Source organism: Amblyraja radiata, chromosome 31 (assembly GCF_010909765.2).
Source record: "Amblyraja radiata isolate CabotCenter1 chromosome 31, sAmbRad1.1.pri, whole genome shotgun sequence".
NCBI lineage: Eukaryota > Metazoa > Chordata > Chondrichthyes > Rajiformes > Rajidae > Amblyraja > Amblyraja radiata.
The window spans coordinates 8,068,473-8,090,117 of NC_045986.1; the positions used below are offsets into that span (position 1 = coordinate 8,068,473).

At 46.1% G+C, this 21,645-nt stretch overlaps 1 protein-coding gene across 2 annotated transcripts in view; it reads left to right on the top strand.

Annotated features, from left to right (window-relative positions):
• espn (espin) overlaps positions 1-21,645 on the top strand; it is a 251,281-nt gene that overhangs the window by 193,285 nt on the left and 36,351 nt on the right. For both annotated transcript variants that reach the window (XM_033047984.1, XM_033047985.1), the window contains exons 10-11: positions 15,285-15,421; positions 16,481-16,690. In XM_033047984.1, the coding sequence (XP_032903875.1) occupies positions 15,285-15,421; positions 16,481-16,690 (347 nt within the window). The remainder of the gene's footprint in view (positions 1-15,284; positions 15,422-16,480; positions 16,691-21,645) is intronic.

Below are 21,645 nucleotides of genomic sequence, written 5' to 3' on the forward strand. Positions count from 1 at the left end.
CCATTAATAATAATAATGGATGGGATTTATATAGCGCCTTTCTAATACTCAAGGCGCTTTACATCGCATTATTCATTCACTCCTCAGTCACACTCGGTGGTGGTAAGCTACTTCTGTAGCCACAGCTGCCCTGGGGCAGACTGACGGAAGCGTGGCTGCCAATCTGCGCCTACGGCCCCTCCGACCACCACCAGTCACTCACACACATTCACACACATTCACACACAGGCAAAGGTGGGTGAAGTGTCTTGCCCAAGGACACAACGACAGTATGCACTCCAAGCGGGATTCGAACCGGCAACCTTCCGGTTGCCAGCCGAACACTTAGCCCATTGTGCCATCTGTCCTTGCTGTCTCTACCTCTTGGGTTTGAATACAAATCATAACAGGAGAAAAGCCATTTTCATTTGCAAACAAACCACCCAGTTGTCCATAAAAAACTCACCACATTTTGCTTCTATACACATTTAATTGCCTCCATGACAAACATTCGCTTTCTGATCTCTTGGTGGCCACTGTTCATATTTCTATCAGTTGTGCAGTAAATAATGAATACATTCATTGAGGTCATCCTAACTTTGGCAGCTCTAATATCTGATGTATATATAGGTGCCACAGGGTCACACAACGTGGAAACTGGCTCTTCCGCCCAACTTGCCCACACCACCCATGTTGATCCTACATCCTATATCTGAGGCAGAGGCAGTACCTTGGACAAGATTATTTCATACATATCTTTCCATTGCTTAGCTTGGTGGCCATTTACATGATGTGGGTAGATTGATTCATCAGGAGAGTCATCATAGCCGAGCCTAGACTTGAGGCACGCTCACATGTACTCACCTGTGCACACACACGTGTACATGCGTGCACATAGACATACAAATATATTCATGCATATGCGCACACACATATGCACGCACATATACACACACATACACTCGCTCAGGCATTCACGCACGCACATATACACACGCACTCAGCCGTACATGCATGCACATAGACATACAAATATACTCATGCACATGCGCACACACATACGCACGCACACATTCACATGCGCTGGCGTACGCGCACACACACGCATGAACACACACCTACAAGCACACACGCGCACACACACACATACCCACACACACATACACACACACACAAACACACACACACAAACACACACATATACACACTCACACATATACACACACTCACATATACACACTCACATATACACATTTACGCACACACATATACACACACAATCTCTGTAGAATTTGCACCTATCTCACCATCTTGTAAACAGATCCAAAGCTGCTTTACAATTTCACTCAACAGATGTGTAGGGTTGTTAACATGTAGGATCCTCTGGTTATTTTTCTAATAGAAATCCTGCCGATTTAAATGGTAGGTTAATTGATGGTAGTAAATTGCCCCTGGAGTGTAGGTGAGTGGGTAAATCTGAGTGGAGATGATGGGAATGTAGAAAGGAATATATTGGGATCAGTGAAGGATTGGTGCCTGATGGTTAGCATGGGCACAGTGGGTCGAAGGGCCTGTTTCTGTGTTGTGTGGCTCGATGACTAAAAAATTCTGAAGTAAATAAGCAAATAAACTGCAGGTGTTGGAAATCTGAAATAAAAGCAGAAAAACGCTGGAAATATTCAGCAGGTCGGGCAGCATCTGGGAAAAGAGGAACAGGGTAAGCATTTCAGGGTGAAGACTTTTAATCCTGAATGAGAGTTCGAGAGCCACAGTGGCACAACTGTAGAGCTTGCAGCCTTACAGTGTCAGAGTTCGATTCTGACTACGGGTGCTGTCTGTGCAGAGTTTGTACGCTCTCACTGTGACTGCGTGGGTTTTCTCCGGGTGCTCCGGTTTCCTCCCACATGCCAAAGATGTACAGGTTCGTAGGTTAATTGGCACACACATATGTCCAGCTAGTTTATGGGGATTGCTGGTTGGTGCAGACTCACTGGGCCGAAGGGCCTGTTTCCGTGCTGTATCTCTAAAGTCCAAAGTTCTTCAACCTGAAACATTACCTCTCTTTCTGTGGATGCTGCCGGGCCCGTTAAACATTTCCACCACTTTCTGCATTAACGTTAGAAATAATGGCTGAATGGAGGCTGTTGCTTGCAGTCCTTGGGCCATTAAATGATGCATGAGGTCTATTCTGTACAGCTAAAGCAACTTCTTGTCAAATTAAGGCAGGTACCAGGTTGCTTTGAATATCCCATTTGAAAGTGGTTAAGAAATGAATTATTTAGTTGTGTACTGACAGCAGCTTTATAGAAGTGTGGGGGTTGAAACTGCTGTCAAATAGACTGACGACATTTTAGTGCGCAGAACAGCTTAATATATTGCCAGTATCTATTTGGCCCGGGTTAAAGGCTAAGTTTGTAATGTGTCTTTCATAATTTCAGGCCATCTGAAGCTTTTTGCAAATGGAGTCTCGGTTGTAGAATTTAGAATGTAGAGATACAGTTCGGAACCTGGCCCTTCGGCCCACCGAGTCCATGCCATCCAGTGATCATCTTGTACACTAACACTACCTTACACACAGGGGACAATTTACAATTTTACCGAAACTTATTAACCTACAAACCTTGACATCTTTGGAGTGTGGGAGGAAACCAGAGCACCCGGAGAAAACCCACGCATTCACAGGGCGAACGTACAATTTCTGTATAGACAGCACAGATAGTGCTCTGGCGCTGTATGGCAGCAACTCTACCACTGCTGTGCTGCCCCCTATTCTAGGCTGTGGCCTCCATCTTACACACAGTCGCAATGCTTCAAGCTGCCCCCATTTAGATCAACTACTTGCAAAAGTCTACATGATAATCCACAAAGGGCTTTTGCTCATATCTCACCTTCCAAGGTATATGAGTGCCAGCACAGATCAACTCACCCCACCACGTGAGTTACACACCCATTAGAGCCCTTCCCATCAGTCGGAAACATTGTTTTCTTCAGTCAAGGGTGCTGCCGGGATAGTTAACAACAATTCAGCACCCCTGATTTCCCTTCAATGTAAGAGTTGTTGTTGCAGGAGATGGTTTGCAGTAAACCACATTGGTGGATTTGGAATAACGTATAGACCAGAACAAGTAAGGATGCCAGACTTCCTTTAATATTTCCACATTCCCTCGGAACGTAGTTGGATCCCATCAAGTCTCTGCGGCTCATATTCCCTGTAGTCTACTCCCCACCCCCACTCCCCCTCCCCCCATTCCCATCAACTGACCCAGATTATACCACCAGTCGCCCCACACACAAGTATCGATTAACCGACCACACTGCATGTCATTAGGATGTGGGAGGAGCCCCACAGGGTAACACGGAGATAGCCACGCGGCTACAGTGCCGCCATTTTACTGAAGAAACATCACCATCCATGTTCTCCAGAGATGCTGCCTGACCTGCTGAGTTACTCCAGCACTCTGTCTCTATATTAGTAAAGCAGTTGAGTGTTTTCAATTATATGATCATGTATTTTATCCCACATTCATTAAATCAACTGAATTTAAGTTGTTAAAATGGGATCAAGTCAAGAATCGAGTGTTTTATTATCATATGTCCTGAATGGAACAATGAATTTCTTACTTACAGTAGCACAACAGGTGTAGAGAGGAACTGTAGAAGCTGGTTTAAACCAAAGATGGATATAAAAAGCTGTAGGCACTCTGTGGGTCAGGCAGCATCTCTAGAGAAAAGGAATAGGCGATGTTTTGAGTCGAGACCCTTCTTCAGACTGTCAGGGGAAAGGGAAATGAGAGATATAGACAGTGATATAGAGATATAGAACAAGTGAATTAAAGATATGTAATCATCGTTACTTTTTTGCATATCTTTCGTTCAAATACCCAAAACGTATATAAACAAATATGTAAAAAACAACCAACCAGTAATAGAGCAAAGACTAAAATAATACCCACGTCTTTGTAGTTCAAAGTTTATTTGGAGGTTGAAGCGTTTGATAGCATGATGGGATAAGAAACTTGTTTCTGTGAGTCATTGGTCCAAAGATGAGAATTGACAAGGTAGCACAACCTCTAAAAGGCTGAACCCTCGTGTCCATTGAATTGTGGAGCAGAGTGTTTCATTTCAAATGTTGCTCGCTGGCTGGAGTGCGGGAAACTGGCGAGATGCCTCGATGCCTCGGCCAAGTGGGAAGCCATCTCAGTAGAAACTTGGCCCTGAGCTCAAGTGTCCTGGCCAAAGCAGCTCCAGCCCTGCACATCCACTTGGACACTGGTCTTAAAGTACAATAGGTGGAGCAAAGGGGAAGTACAGAGTGCAGAATATAGTTCTCAGCATAGGGCGGCATGTTGGCACAGCGGTAGAGTTGCTGCCTGTACGGAGTTTGTACGTTCTCCCTGTGACCTGCGGGGGTTTCCTCCGAGAACCGGTTTCCTCCCTCACTCCAAAGGTGTGTAGGTTTGTAGGTTTATTGGCTTGATGTAAAATATAAAAAATATCCCTAGTGTAGGATCATGTGCAGAGATCGCAAGTCAGTGCAGACTCTGTGCCCTGAAAGGCCTGCTTTTGTGCTGAATCTCCAAACTAAACTAAAAAAAACAATGTAGTGCACCAGTTCCATAGACAAAGTCCACTGTCCACAATGGGGTAGAGGTGAATCGGACAGTACCCCAACTTATGGAAGGGCCGTTCTGATACCTAATAACAGAAGGGAAGAAGCTGTTACTGAGCCTGGTGGTGCATGGTTTTAAGCTTCTGTACCTTCTGCCTGATGGCAGCAGAAGGAAGAAAGAATGAGCGGGTTGTGACAGTCTTTGATTATGTCGGCTTCTTTGCTGAGGCAGCATGAAGTGTAGATGGAGTCAATGGTGGGGAGTCTGGTCTGTGTGATGGACTGGGCTACATTTACAACTCTATGCAATTGCTTGTGATCTTGGACAGAACGGTTCCCAAACCAAGCTGTGATGCAACATGACAGTATGCTTTCTCTGGTGCATCTGTAGAAGTTTGTACATGTCACTGGAGACAGGCCAAGTTTTCTCATCTCCTGAGGAAGTAGAGGCGATGGATGGTGTGACTTCTTGGCTGTCACTCCAGTGTGTTTGGTCCACAACAGATTGTTGATAATATTAACGCTAAGGAGCTTGAAGCTCTCAACCATTTCCACTTCCGCACCATTGATGCTGATTGGGGCATGTACTCCACCGCACTTCCTGAAGTCAATAACTAACTTGTTCTTATTGCTGACATTGAGGGAGAGGTTGGTGTCCTGAGGCTGTGATCCATGTTACTAAGTTTTCTATCTCCCTCCCGATAACAACTGCTGGATGTAAAAGCCTCCAAATCCTATCTTGCTACCAACAAAAGTCAAATTCTGGAGAAACTCATTGGGTCAGGCAGCATCAATGGAGGGAATGGACTCATTGTTTCTAGTCGAGACCCTTCATCTGGACTGAAAGTGGGGAGAGAACAGCTTGAGTGCCTTCTTTGGTCTTTCCATCTCTCACCTCCCAACTCTGTCGCTATCTCAACCCTTCCTTTCACCAGTTGACCAACCGGCAACCATTTTCTTCTCACCTGGATCCACCTGTTGCTTGCCAGCCTTTGCTTCAACCACCCTCTTCACCCTCTTACTGCCCATCACCCCTCAACTCTTTTAGTCCAGATGAAGGTTCACAATCCGAAATATCGACTGTCCATTTCCGTCCACAGATGCTGCCTAAACCGCTGAGTTGCCCCAACTTGTTGTTCTTTCTGCTCCAGATTCTTGCATCTTCAGTCTCTTGTGTCTCTGTCCATCGACCACCCTGGAAGTTGAACAATACAATACAGTGCCCTCTCCCTTGGATGCCACTCTCAGCTCTATTACTGACCAGGAGAGGTCAACCCTCAGCATCACTGCTAACAATTAGGTCCAATTAGCTGATATTGGTTGGCCATTTGAACCTTGTTAGCTTATTTGAACCTATCGAACCCAGGCATTCTAGCCCAGTGGTTCTTAACCTTTTTGGCACCAGTACGCTCATAAGTGAACAAAATACTGTATGTGGTATGTTCCTTTGTCAGGTTCCTAAACATGGGCTCAACAAATTGATATGTTATTTGTGTCCCCTTCATGACCCCCATATAAGCCCCAAATGACCCCCATAGGGGGTCACGACCCCCAGGCTAAGAACCACTGTTCTAGGAGGAGGAAGTGAGAGGACGAGAGTAGAAGAAATAAGAATGAAGAAAGAAAGAAGAAGGGAGAAGGAGACAAAGTGGGGCACATCCCTGCTAGCTATGTTGCCCTGTCACTGGTTTGAGTAAGACTGGGATAGAACCGAGACCACCAGCGCCACCGTGTGGTCAAGACTAGACTACCGGGAAAGAAGCCCTTGACAGCCAGCTCCTCAACCTGAGGCCAAGTCTGAGTAGCCGGGACATGCCGGAGATGCCCGAACCTCTTCCTGCCCGAGACAACGATGGACTGTGCCCACACACACCCGCAGAGGCAAAGACTGGCTGCTATAATATTCCACAGATGGCCAGTGTCACCTCTCCAAGGCCAAAGCTGAGCTGCCAGAAAGAAACCTGTACATCAGCCACTCCTCTCGAGGGAGGGGCGCCTGGAATTGCTGTGTCACCTCCTTTGAAGACCAGGACTAAGCATGTGGTCCTGGACTTTCTTAACACTATAAATAGTATAAGCCATGTGAGTTCACCATACTGCGAGTGTCGGTGTAGTCACTGACGAACCCGGCGTCATCTCTGATGCCACGGATCATAGAGTTGATAGAGACCAGGTGATCGTTTCACTGAAAACCTTCGCTCAGTCCGCCTGGACCTACCTGATCTCCCGGTTGCCAAACACTTTAACTCCCCCTCCCATTCCCACACAGACCTTGCTGTCCTGGGCTTCCTCCATTGTCAGAGTGAGGCTAAACGTAACTTGGAGGAACAGCATCTCATATTTAGCTTGGGCAGCTTACAATAAAGTGGTATAAGTTTTGATTTCTCTAACTTCAAGTAACCCTGGCATCCCTTCTTTCTCCGTCCCTCCCCCACCCAATTCTTGTACTGTGTTCAAAGTTGTCTTGTTGAGTCTCATTGGCTGTAACTCATTTTCACCTAGCACACATCGTTAATTTTTTGCATATCTTTCATTCATTTGTTCTACATTTCTCTATATCTCTCGTTTCCCTTTCCCCTGACTCTTAGTCATAAAACAGTTTGAGATTCTCCCATTCCAGGAGGCACCTGGTCAGGAGGGTCTCGACCTGAAACGTCACCTATTCCTTTTCTCCAGAGATGCTGCCTGACCCACTGACTTACTCCAGCATTTTGTGTCTATCTTCGATGGAGTGCCACTGTACTCTGTCTCATCACAATTTGTTTACAAAAGATCTAGGAATGAAATCAAAGGAAAACTCAGGGTTGGAGAAGGTTGGGAATTATCGGGTCCAAATTTGCTTTTTTCCTCCCAAGCACATTCCCCTCACCACAAGTCCAGGGTCACTGGGCCAGCTACAATGCCGATAAAGTTACTCAGTATAGTATCTTCAAGGTTTGCACAGATCAGGAATTGAACCAAAGAAACACTGACAGAATGGAATCTAGGATGGCACATTCATGGGCTGATTAGATGGAGTGTCGGCAGGAGACTTGGGAAGGAGGGGACATTTAAATCCTGGATTGTTTACGACAGTGCACCCCTGAGAATTACAGGAGCCTTGGTTCACATTTCCAAAGCCATGGAAAGCAGGAGAAGTGATAATTTTCCATAAGAACCATAGGCGTTGGAGCTGACCTGACACTGAGGCAGTGCACACTCCATTTATCCAGCAGATCCACAGCACTGTAAGCTGACAGCCATTCAATGTCTCTTCCAATTGCTGACGGTGGTAAATAGATTGGGTTGTAATGACTACACATGACTTCTCTGGATCCCCCAGGAGTTGCACATGTCTTTGTGCTAGAAGCAGAATTCTGTTGACATCAACTGTATAAGCCGACATATTTAGGAATTAACCTGCCCAGAAACTGCTTCAACTCAGAGTTGACAAAGTCCGTCTGAAGGCAAGGTGATTGAGCGTGAGTATAGATGGGTGTTCTTGTACCATAAAGGCAAGTTACATTATGCTAGTTACAATCTAGAAACAAGAATCTGCAGATGCTGGTTCATGCCAGTGAAATGTGATCTATGACCTGCCAGGCTTTGTCCTGCCTCTCCACTCTTCCAGCTTTCTTCCCCCACTACCCCCTGTAATCAGTCTGAAGGAGGGTCCCCAACCAACCATGTTGTGTAGACAGCCAGAATCTCTCCAGTTCCAAGAATGGTGTCCCCCCCCCCCCCCCCCCCCCCACCCCCCCACAAAAAGACACAAAGTGCTGGAGTAACTCAGCAGGTCTGTCATAGCTGTATTAAGTGACCAGGATTCCAACATAAAGTACGATGCAAGGGTAAAGTACTGATGTAGGGTGGGGGGTGTAGCCTTCCCTGTCTCCTCCCCTTCCCAGCTCTCTCCCAGCCCTCTGGCTCCTCCACTTCCTTTCCCACCCTACATCAGTCTGAAGAAGGGTTTTGGCCAGAAACACGTTGCCTATTTCCTTCGCTTCATAGATGCTGCTGCACCCGCTGTGTTTCTCCAGCACTTTTGTCCACCTTGGGAGAATTATGTTCAGTTTTGTCACCATGTTTAAGGAAATATGTTGTCAAGCTGGAAAGATTGCAGAGAAGATTTATGGAGATGTTGCCAAGTGGGCCTGAGCTTTAGGGAGAGCTGGAGCAGGCTGGGGCTCTTTTCCTTGGAGCACAGGAAGATGAGGGGTGATAATATGGAGGCGTACAAAATCACGAGAGGAATAGATCGGGTAAACACACAGAGTTTCTTGAGAATGTCATTAAGTTTCGTGCAGAAAGGATTCACAAGGATGTTACTGGGTTTGGAGGTATTTGCGTTATAAGGGTGAGCTGGGTATGTGAGGCTTTTTTCCCAGGAGGATTAAGGAGAAAGTAAGAGGAGCAAGGAGTAAGAGGAGCAGCATGAAGAGCAGCAGGTATGTGGACTGAGCTTCCATAGGAAGTGGTATGGGAGGGTGCAAGTACAGTTTAGAAAACAGGTACATGGTTAGGAAAGATTCAGAGGGTTTTGGTTCAACACAGGCAAATGGGACTAAGTTGGATGGACATCTTGGTGGGATGGACGATGGGCTGAAAGGTCTCTTTACATGCTATATTGTGGAAGCTGCAATATGACAAAGGTTAGGATAGCTGTACAGCACAACGACCTTTAAGCATTCATTGACGTAGCCCAATGTTTTGGGATGGGTGTTCCTTGATGCACACTGCAAGGTTCTTGATATTGACAATTAAATAAAGGATTAAATAGCATGTAGGTTTACTTGTATTAGTGTTATTGCATTTGTATATTAATCTTTTGAGAGCGTATTGTTATTGATGATAAAAAATTCAGGTCAGGTCGGGGAGGGGGGTGGGGGGGGGGGTGGGGGGGGTGGGTGGGAGTTCCCCCCGCCACGTGTACCATGTAATCCCGTGCTACCTGCTCCATGGTCGGATAGTCAGCAACTAAACCGTCTCCCCCATCTGGTGAGGAGGGGGCTGTGGACCCCCAGCAGGACCATAAACAAGACCTGTCAAAGGGCAGACGAGCTTCTAGCGAGCTAAGGGCCATCCGGACTTCAGTAGAAGTTGCGATCACTGCGTACATAGGCATGATGATAAAGCACTCACACCAAAATCCTGTACTTCCAGCGGCTGAAGTCCGCAGGAACTGGAGGACAGAGATGTGTGGTGCGTCCATCACCGTTCCCGTTGGAAACCAGCACCACTGCGTCGCTAATGTTTTCAAAGATGATGAATGAATAAGTAATTAGAAAGTGCACATAATTTCAAGGGTCAAAATCTGTCTAAAAAGTTGACCGTTCTGATTGGAATTTCAGAGTAGTTCAGTAACTGGGATTGTGCTGCTCTCGTTGTGCACGAGTAAATAAAGTGTGTCTGGAACATGAATGCAAGTTGTCAGAGTCCAGTTGATCGGCGACAACAATATCACTATATGAGTCTGTGACTCTAAACCTAGTGAGAGAGTCATGGCTTCTCATCGGTGAACTGCCAGGACAGATATCTTCTGTGCCAAGGAACCCTGGAAACGCACTTGGGTAGTGGAGGTAGATGCTGGCAGGAGATGGCGCTGACCTTGTCCTTCCATTGTGTGAGAATCCCCACTCATACCGTCATTAGAAATGTCAAGATGAGCATGGGCCATTGGGAACAATTGTACCAAGCTATGCCAGAAGGTGGATCAAGGACTGGTCCATTGAAACATGTGCAAAGGAGGTGTGAGAGAATATGTCCACCATGTACCTTCACGGGTTGAGCGTCAACATGTGGAATGTGACCATCACTGGATTGGGCTCCTTGATCTGTTTGAGTTTTGTTTATTGTCACGTGTACTGAGGTACAGTAAAAAGCTTTTGTTGTGTGCTAGCCAGTCAGCGGAAAGACAATACACTCGGGCCATTTACAGTGTGCAGATACATGATAAAGGGGTTAATGTGAATAATGTTTAATGCAAGATAAAGCCTGTAAAGTCTGGAAGCATCTGTGGAAACTGTTGAAGAACGGAACAGGATTACTTAGGGGAGTCCCTGGGTGGTCAGTTGCTGCCTGCTGCTCACTCCTGCATTCAGGAGGTCTGCCAGACTGCACTTGTGCAGAGGTGAGTTTGATTTCAATGAGGACAACCCAGGCACTGGGATTTCTCTGGTACTTGCTTCTGTCGTCGTGGAATCAAACTAATTTCTGTGCAAGTAAATTCTGTGTGTCCTCTTCGATACAGCAGTGAGATGTATCCATTATGGGCGACCTTGAGGAGCTCTCCTGGGGAAAGATGCTAGGGATGCTGTTGAGAGTCAAAGGGATCTTGATCTGGATTGTGAGGGGAGTCTAGGCAAGAGAGCCTCACTGAGGACCTCTCACCACATCTCAGTGCAGACCTGTGGTTGTGAAGACATTGGTCATCAGACAGGTCCAGGTAGGGCATGATGTCTCTGGGAGGTAACTGTTCACAGGATCGGCGTAGGCATGAAGGGCACAGCTGTAGAGTTGCTGCCTCACATCGTCAGAGACCGAGGTTCGATCCTGACCATGGATGCTGTCAACAGAGTTTGTACGTTCTCTTTGTGACCGTGTGGGTTTCCTTCCACACTCCAGATTGCGGGTTTGTAGGTTGATTGGCTTCTGTAAACCGCCCCTATGGTGTGGGATTGAACTAGTGTATGGGTGATCGCTGGTCGGCGTGGACCCGGTGGTCTCAGGGCCTGTTTCCACCCTGTATCTCTAAACTAACCTAAACTAAGCATGTGTGTTTTGTGCAAATTGTGGATAAAAGTGATTTAACCCGGATAAGGTTGCATTAGCAGTCAGTACTGAGTAAAACCACCCGTCATGAAATTGGACTAGTCACGTCCATGCTTCTCTGATGTACCTAACGCACACAACCATCGCATGCTTCACACGCCACATGGTTCCGCCCATACTGCCATAAATAGGATTATTAACGAGCAACTTTTGACTTGTTTTTTAATTCATTGAAAGGATATTGCCTTCACAGGTTGAGTCAGCATTTCACTGCTCATCTCTAGTTGCTCCTGAGATGGTGGTGTTGAACCTCCATCTTGAACCACAGCTCCTTGAGATATGGGTACACAGACAATGCTGTTAGAGAGCAAAACAAGTCCAAAGTTGCGAGCTGATACTCTTATTAATGGCAGTAAGGGATGATCCATGCGGTGTGTGAAATGTGACATGGTTGGGTGCCATAGGAACATCAGACAAACATGAAAAGTGTAGTAGGAAGAAACTGCAGACGCTGGTTTACAACAGCAGTGTATCCTATAGATAGTCTAGGTCCTGCTGCATTTTGGTGTGGGCTCGACATTGTCTGAGGAATCACGAATGGTGCTGAATATTGGGCAATCATCTAAGAACATCCTTATCTGATCTTACGATTGTAAGAAGGTCAATGGTGAAGCATCTGAATATGATTGGGTTGAGGACACTATTGTGAGGAACTGCTGCAGAAATATCCAGTAGCTGAGATGACTGACCACCAAGCACCACAATCATCTTGCTTTGTGCCACGTATGATTCCAACCAGCAGATAGATTCCCCCTGAATGCGGAAACAGGCCCTTCGACCCAAAGAGTCCATGCCGACCAATGATCACTAGCACTAGCCTACACACTAGGGACATTTTACAATTTTATCGAAGCCAATTAACCTACAAACCTGTACGTCTTTGGAGTGTGGGAGGAAACCGAGGATCTCGGAGAAAGCCCATGCAGGTCATGGGGAGAACATACAAACTCCGTACAGACAGCTCCCCTAGTCTGGATTGAACCGGGTCTCTAGCGCTGTGAGGCAGCAACTCTACTGCTGCACTACTGTGCTGTTCTTTTTTGGCAGGAAAAGTTACACTCACCTGACCTCTGGAGTTCAGCTGCTTTGTTCATGTTTGGACCAAAGCTCGAATGAATTCAGGCGGTGAGTAAATGTGGCAGAACCCATCAGCGTGACTGTGAGCAGATTGATTTAAGCAAGTGCAGCCTTATAGCACTATCAATTATCCCAGCCATCATGTGGCTGATTGTGGAAACTAGACTAATGAGGTGGTAATTGGCTGTGTTGGATCAGCCCTGCTCCCTGCGTACTTGGACAATTCCCCACATCGCCGGGAAGATGCCAGTGTTGGAGCTGTACTGGAACAACCTAGCTCAGGCCACGCGGAGTGATGGTGCACAGGTCTTCAGTACCGTTGACTTCTCTAATTTCAAGCTCAAGGGTTCACGGTGGCGCAGCAGTAGAGTTGCTGCCTTGCAGCGCTCGCAGCACCAGAGACCCGGGTTCGATCCCGCCTACGGATGCTGTCTGTACGGAGTTTGTACGTTCTCCCCGTGACCATGATGGTTTTCACCGACATCTTCAGTTTCCTCCCACACTCCAAAGACGTACAGGCTTGTAGATTAATTGGCTTGGTAGAAATGTAAATGTGTGTGTAGTATTAATGTGTGGGGATCGCTGGTCGGTGTGGACCCGGTGGGCCGAAGGGCCTGTTCCACGCTGTATCTCTAAACTAAACTAGACGGAGCTTTTATTGTCGCATGTGCAACGTGTAAACGCATGGTGAGATTCTTTTCTCACTAACAGCCCAGTAGAGAATAGCCATACCTAAGCACATCCCTGATTAGCAAGTTGCACAGAAATAGACTGCTGAGCCTGTGTGCAAGAGGTAACATGTTTTGGCGTCATTTTCAAATTCCAGTTCACATCCCAGGTATTATGAGTGGTGTCCATTACAGGCAAGCCCCAGCCTCCAGCCGTCGCCTTCCCTTCGCTTCCCTTCACGTGCGGGTTGACCTGTGAACCGACGCCTCTCTCCTCGCCCGTCCTCCTTTGTGCCCCGGGGGCAGCTCCTGCAGCCGACCTCAAGTGCACGGTAGGCCAGATCCCAGTTCCCCCACCTCTCCTACCGGTCTCGCTCCTGGCCTGTCGTGGTCTGTGGTCATCGCCCCGGCTACATCTCGAGATATTGGCACAAGTTGTCTTACCAGCCATGGCTGCCGCTGCCTAGACCTTCGCAACTCCCACCCACAATCTCTCCAACTTTCTCTCCACCAAACCATGTCTTCAGATTGTCGATCCTAAACATCCCAACAACAGTAGGGTTGAGAGGTCATAACACACGCCAGCCCAGTGCCCTGTGCCCAGTGGTGGCAGGGCCCTAAACCATGGTCTTTCTCGGCAGAGATGACTGCATGTCTGGGAAAGAGCTAAAGATGCTGGTTTACACCAAAGATAGACACAAGATGCTGGAGTAACTCAATGAGACAGGCAGCATCTCTGGAGAGAAGGAATATTCTTGATTACAAATTACAAATTCTTGATTAGAACGGATGTTAAAGTTTATGGGAAGAAGGCAGGAAAATGGGATTAGGAGGCAGAGATTAGCCATGATTGAATGGCGGAGTAGACTTGATGGGCCGAATGGCCTAATTCTACTCCTATAACTTGTGAACGTGAATGGGTGACGTTTTGGGTCGAAACCCTTCTTCAGACTCTTCTTCTTCTGAAGAAAGGTCTCAACGCGAAACGTCACCAATTCTTTCTATCCAGAGGTGACTGCACTCAACTTCAGTGAGTCCCACAGTGTGTAGTCCTGACCCTTGGAGCATGCAACACCTAGTGTTCTTCCTCACAACACCCACGTCCCAGGAGTAAATTGGAGGTGCGCACAGTGAGGGGCTCAGCTGTTCTATCGTTGCAGTTTAGTGATTTGCATTCCCTCAGGCGAACCGTGGTTTGTTTAAAACCTCACTGTTTGCATTCCTGACAATTCAATATGAAATCTCACCATTTTATGAAAATGTATGAGTCGGTCTACCTTTCGCACAAAAAAATAGTCTGTTGCCCGTCCACAGTTGGGACTGAGGAGACAGTGGGTCGAGAACCACTGAACAAAGGGACCTTTGCAGTGATGTTCTCACTCGCCAATGTGAGCTGGAGAAATCACATGATTTTAAGAATTTAAACGTTGAACTTTAGAGATACAACACGAAAAAGGCCCTTCGGCCCATCGAGTCCATGCCAACCAGAGATAACCCCATATAGAGACATTATCCTACTCACATTAGGGACAATTTACAATTTTACCAAAGACAATTATCCTTCTAACATGTATGTCTTTGGCGTGTGGGAGGAAACCAAAACTCCCTGGTGAAATCTCACGCAGTCGTAGAACGTACAAACTCCGTACAGACAGCACGCACAGTCAGGGGCAATATACAGAGACCAATTAACCCACAAACCCGCACATCTTTGAGATGTAGGAGGAAACCGGAGCACCCGGAGGAAACCCACGCGGTCACAGGGAGAACCTGCAAACTCCACACAGACAGCACACGTGGTTGAAATTGAACCCCAGCCTCTGGCACTTTGAGGCAGCAGCTCTACTATCAGCACCACTGTCCCCTCGCTTAGCGTAATGTAAATTCTGGGGAGAAGGCAGGCACGGGTTATTGATTGGGGACGATCAGCCATGAAGGTGCTGGCTCGAAGGGCTGAATGGCTTCCTCCTGCACCTATTTTCTATGTTTCTATGTTTCTAAATAGATTGACTAGGTTTAAAATGTAAATAGATGAAGGTTCTGTGTATATACATGTCTATTAAATAAGGTAATATTTTGAAATACGATCAGCTCACAAGATCCCTCCTGTTCATCCAACACTTCTTATCTGACCCCCACAGGTGCAAAGTCCTTCAATATGATGTCCCCGACTGGAGATAATTCAGACTTAATGGCTGAACTCAAAGCTGGGAAGAATCTGAAGCCGACTGCTCAGAACAAGGGGACGACCACGGTCTTTACAAACTCCGGCAATGCTGTGAGTATCCCTCAGTCATAAAATGGCCGTCGCTGACCTGATATCTAATGAAAGGTCAACACCCAGGACCGCTAGAAATTGCAGAGGTAGATACACGAAGCTGGAGTAACTCAGTGGGTCAGACAACATCTCTGGAGAAAAGGAATGGGTGACGTTTCAGGTCGAAACCCGACTTCCGACTGAAGAAGGGTCTCGACCAGAAACGTCTCCTATTCCTTTTCTCCAGAGATGTTGTCTGACCCACTGAGTTACAACAGCATCTGCAGTTCCTTCCTATAGAAAATGCAGAGCATTGTAGATGTAGCCCAGTCCATCACACAGACAAGACTTCCCATCATCTACACTTCACACTGCCTTGGCAAAACAGGCAACATAATCAAACACTTGTGCCACCCCGGTCATTCCTTCTTCTCCCTGCTCCCGTCAGGCAGAAGATACAGGAACTTAAAAGCACGCACCACCAGACTCAGGAACAGCTTCTTCCCCTCTGTAATCAGGCTTCTTCCATAAGCTAGGGTACTATCTAATTTACCTGCACCCCATTGTGGACATTGGACTTTGTCTCTTGGAACTGGTGCGCCACAATGCTGAGAACTTAGAATAAAGGGTAGGTCATTTAAGACTGAGGTGAGAAAAACTTTTTCACCCAGAGAGTTGTGAATTTATGGAATTCCCTGCCACAGAGGGCAGTGGAGGCCAAATCACTGGATGGATTTAAGAGAGAGTTAGATAGAGCTCTAGGGGCAAGTGGAGTCAAGGGATATGGGGAGAAGGCAGGCATGGGTTATTGATAGGGGATGATCAGCCATGATCACAATGAATGGCGGTGCTGGCTCCTGCACCTATTTTCTATGTTTCTATGTTTCTAACTATATTCTGCAGTCTATCTTCCCCTTTGCTGCATTGTATCTATTATACTTGAGTTTGGCTTGACTGTATTTATGTATGGTATTATCTGACCCTATAGTATGTAAAACAAAGCTTTTCACTGTACCTCGGTACACGACAATGTTAAACCCCAACCTAAACAAATTCACTGTTCTGTTTCCCACACGGCAGACTGATGGCTCGAACAGTAAGCAGAAGGGAGGCAGCCCGACTGACGACTGTGTAAATGGGAATGGATCAGCGCAGGCGACTGTGAACGATGCCGAGGCCCTGGTACCGACTCACGATGAGCAGGGGGCTCCCATACCCGAGTGGAAGAGGCAGGTGATGGTCAGGAAACTCCAGCTGAAGATCCAGGAGGAGGAAGAACTGACACAAAAAGTGAGTTTTAAAAAATAACGCTCCCTTTACTGTAAATATCTGCCTTGCCTGCTGTGCTTCTGATCAGCTTCCAAGATCTGAGGAAGCCAAGTTGCATTAAACTGTTGGCACCAAAATATACTGTATAAGAAACTGGAGGCTGCAGAATGCACAGCGAAGGAGGCATGCCTGTCTGCTGTGGCGTGTTGTCACCATTATGCCAAGTAAACTCACACAAATAGCAAATGTTTCCCTTGTCAGTGTTGCAGAATTGTATTTGTGTTTCCTTGCAACATGAACAGGAGGCCATTTGGCCTGTCAAGTCTTGCAACATGAACAGGAGGCCATTTGGCCGGTCAAGAATGCTAGCTTTCAGAGCAAATCCCATCAATTCCAGGTAAATGTGGAGACTATACACATGTGGAGCGGTTGGGAATGGAAATAGACCATTTGGCCCATCCTGGTTGTGTCAGCCTTTCCTGTTCACTGGGTTGTGAAGACTTGTTCCCTTTTCACTACAACCACTCCAAACTAACGAGGAATAGTGACGCTGCTTCAGAACACAAACTCTGGAATTAATCTGTGAACGCTCTGAGGATAGGTTCGTCCTAACCCGGATGCCCATAAAAGGCAGGGAAAGCAGATTGAAAGGTGATTCATGGAAAAAAGCTGTATGCATATGAAAATGACAAACAGCACTAAGCGACTAATTAGATGAGCACTTTCACAGGTCCAGCATAGTGGTGACTGTCTGTTTGTGATCTAGCATAGACTGAGCATGGGCAATCGCCTCTCTGCTGGACATTAACTTCTCCAAGTCACCACTACAGACTCTGCTTGTCATACAAGCCCACAACCTGCTGGAAAAGGCTTGAAGGGCCAAATGCCTTCAGTCTCACCCTGTTCTTATCTCAGTGTCCCTGCTTAGTTTCTGTTGAAGCCAGTTAGGGCAATGAATAAACATTTCAAATTACTTGCAATCGATCATCTAGACTCACCATAAATGGATGGACCAGAGGGTTCACAATGGAGAACTGATTTGTTGAAGCTTGCTTGGCACAGCTGGTTGTGAGTCCAAATTGGGTTGCCGTGTGGTACGTAATATTTCAGCGATGAGATGTCTGAAACATTCAACTTTTCATGAGAAGAGAGAAGCAGGAGAGGGGCAATGAGACCCCAGACCTGCTCCACCACTCAGTAAGCTTACGATGGATTCAATCTTAGCCTCAACTTCACCGTCCTGTTCCTTAAACTTTACTTTATACTTTATAGATATAGCGCAGAAACAGGCCCTCCAGCCGACCAGCGATCACTGCCATACACTAGCACTATCCTACACACTAGGGAGTTTACAATTTTAGTGAAGCCAATTAATCTACAAACCTGTACGTCTTTGGAGTGTGGGAGAAAATCAAAGCACCTGGTGAAAAACAACGTGGTTGCAGGGAGAACGTACAAACTCCGTGCAGACAGCACCTGTAGCCAGGATTGAACCCGGATCTCTGGGGCTGTAAGAGAGCAACTCTACCGCTGCGCCCTTGTGTCGCTCCTTGTGTTCTCTCTCCATAGTCCATGAAACTTTGTAGATCAAATACCTGCCAGTCACCATCTTGTATATTCAATGGCTGCACCTCCGTCCCAATTCTGGGGAATTTCAATGCCTCAGGAGAGAGAAATTCTCCCTCATCTTTACCTTAAACTCTCAACTCCTTACCTGATCCTATGCTCCCAGTACCAAATATCCCCGCTGGGAGAAACATCTTCTCAGCTTCTCTCCTTCAGTCCGTCTTTCAATCCTGAGGACGTAAGAAAATGCAAACGCTGGAATCTTGAGCCACGAATAAAGTGCAGGAAGACCGCAGCAGGTCAGGCAGCATCTGTAGAGGGATATATTTCACTCACATCATCTCTCGTTCTTCCAGAGATTATAGGCCCACCCTGCCCACACTCTCCTTGTACAAGCCCATCACCGATTTTCCGAAAACTGGTGATAACCCCCCCCCCCCCATTAATCTGGACAAAATCTCCCCTTTCTGGAACCACCTTGGTCGGCTGATCAGACAGATCCGTTCCCATAGCTGACTGCCGCAGTTTGCAGTCTGGTATCTTGCTCCCCCCACAAGGCTCTGTGTTGGTCTGGCAAAAAGGATAATCCAGAAAGGCTTTGGAACGGAGGGTGCCGGAAAATCGGCGTTGGACCTGTACCTTCATTCCAGGGTAGTGTTTCTCTGCACTGCCTCTAATGCAAATATATCCTGATTTAAATGTAGAGACCTAAACGATTCGCAGTACTCCAAATGTGGTCTCATCCGTACCCTGTATATTTGCATCTGAATTTCCCTACTTTTACACCTAAAGCCAACATTCCATTAGCCTCCCTCGTTACAATGTGCACCCGCACGCCAACCCTTTGTATTAATTGAATTAGATCCCATTACCCCTTAATATACTAACATTTTATAACCTCACCCTGTTTAAATAATAATTCCCATTCTTATTTTTCCCTGCAAAGTGAATAAGCTCACATTTTGCAGCATTATACTATCATCTGCCGACCTCTTGACAACTTACATAATCCATCTGTCACCATTTCTGGGCTCTCTGTATCCATCTTATGATATCCAGACTGATCTGACTTTGTTCCATCAGCTACTTGCAAGTCATTATACTTTAGACTTTACTTTAGAATTACAGCACGGAAACAGGCCCTTCAGCCCACCGCACCGATCAGCGATCCCCGCAAACATACACTATCCTACACACACTAGGGGCAATTTCTATTGTTACCAAGCCAATTAGCCTACAAACCTGCACGTCTTTGGAGTGTGAGAGGAAACCAGGGATCCCGGAGAAAACCCACGCAGGTCATGGGGAGAACGTGCAAACTCCGTACAGACGGCACCCATAGTCAGGATTGAACCCTGAGCTCTGTCACTGTAAGGCAGCAACTCTATCGCAGCACCACCATGCCTTCCCTAATTAATGTAGATTGTAAATAATTGTGACTGTTCCTAGCCCACTAGTTATTGATCACCAATCTAACAATGATAATTTCACTAGACTGACTGTTGATTAGCCGTTTTCCTATTCACGTCAATTATATACCCACAACCCTATGCGCTCTTATCTTGTACAGTCACCTTATATGTAGCACATTTCCAATGCCTCACGGAAATCCAAATACACCGTATCAGCTAATTCCCCTTTATTCATAAAACAAACAGCTGGAGGAACTTAGCGGGTCAGGCAGCATCTATGATGGAAATGCACAGAAGACGTTTTGGTTCGGGACCAGGCTTCAAACTGCAGATGCTGCCTGACCCGCTGAGTTCCTCCAGTTTTTTTTTGCTCAAGATTCCAGCATCTGCAGTCTATTGGGTCTGTATCTCCCCTTTACTCAACCTGTTGAATTGTCGAGGAACTCCAGCAAATGCATCCAACGTGATTTCCCTTTAATTTTGACTCTACTTGACTATCGAATGATGTTCTTAACACCCTACAATTATTTCCTTAATACAAGATGCCTGCATTTTCCAAAGGATGGCCAACTACTTTATATTTCTTTCTTTCCTGTCTCGCTCAGTTCTTCAACAGTGACATTGCAATATCAATTTTCCAATCCTATTGTAACTCTTGAAATGAATTGTGGCAGATTACAGTCAATGTATCCAATGGGCCTGCAACTACTTGCGTTAAGACACGAGCATGTTGGTCATCAGGTCCAGGGGACATGTTGGCTTCAGCCCCGTTAGGTCGACTAGGTTGCTCCATTGATTGTCCCCTTAATTATCTACCGTTATTGGAATGATTTTTGTATCTTCTACTCTGACCTCTAATCCAAATCAACCACTTAGAATCTCCACTATTTCTCTAGTTTCCATTATTACTTTCCAAGTCTCATCTTCTAAAGGTCCAGGCTATTTTTTACTTTTTATTTATCTGTGGAATCAATCAATGTCCATTTTAAATTAGTTGCCAGTTGTTCTTCACACTCTTTTGTCCTCTTTATAAATATACATGGATGATAGCGTTTAAACCTATGCCGCTGTACATACATCTTCCAATCCTCTGCACTTTTCAATATTGCATGTCTTTTCTTTCCATCATTATGCCTTTTACTAAACGAACCTCATAAATGTTCCGATGCGTTTACTTTCGATCTGCAACAATTGTGAGTTTTTGGCGTTTGACTGTCTCAGGAGAGCTGTTACTCTGTTACATGGAAATGTACCTGGCCGTAGATTTTTCCTTGTAAAAGGATCACTTAAGAAACTTACCTGGAATCAGTCAAACAGCATGAGCTCCTCAGGATGTGATACAACTATTGTGTTGATCACAATGTAGAACATTTGGGCATGAGAAATGTAAGGCAACATTTGATGTGTATATAGTCGATACAAGGGTGCCTGCTTTCGTGATTTGCAATGTGAGAAATTGTGGAAAAAGATTTCACCTGCTTCCACTGCGTTCCTTGGCACATTTACCAAGTCCTGTTATCTTGGCACATTTACCAAGTCCTGTTATCTTGGCACAACTCAGGAATTAACAAAGTAGTGAGTTTATTCCAGTAATCAGGCTGATTAAAAGCAATTAAAGGGTTAGGCTAAGGAACAGTCATGTTGTTTAATCTAACGAAATGTAAGCAAATGTCTACCAGAACTGGGGCAGCAAACACATCGTCATTTAAAGGGTAGCATTTTACAAATTAAATGGAATTACTTGCGATTAGTAATTGTGACTTCTGCTGTGAAACTGGTGATAACAAACCTACTTCAATATTGACTACATGGTGCGATACCAGCCACAGAAACGCACAAAAGAACACAGACCCGTACAGCACAATGTGCTCTTCAACCTACAATGTCTACGGAACATGATGCCAAATTGAACTAATTCTTTCTGTCTTTACGTGAACCTTATCCCTCCATTCCCTGCATATCCATGCACCTATCTAAGCTCAGGTCGGGTCAGGGGGA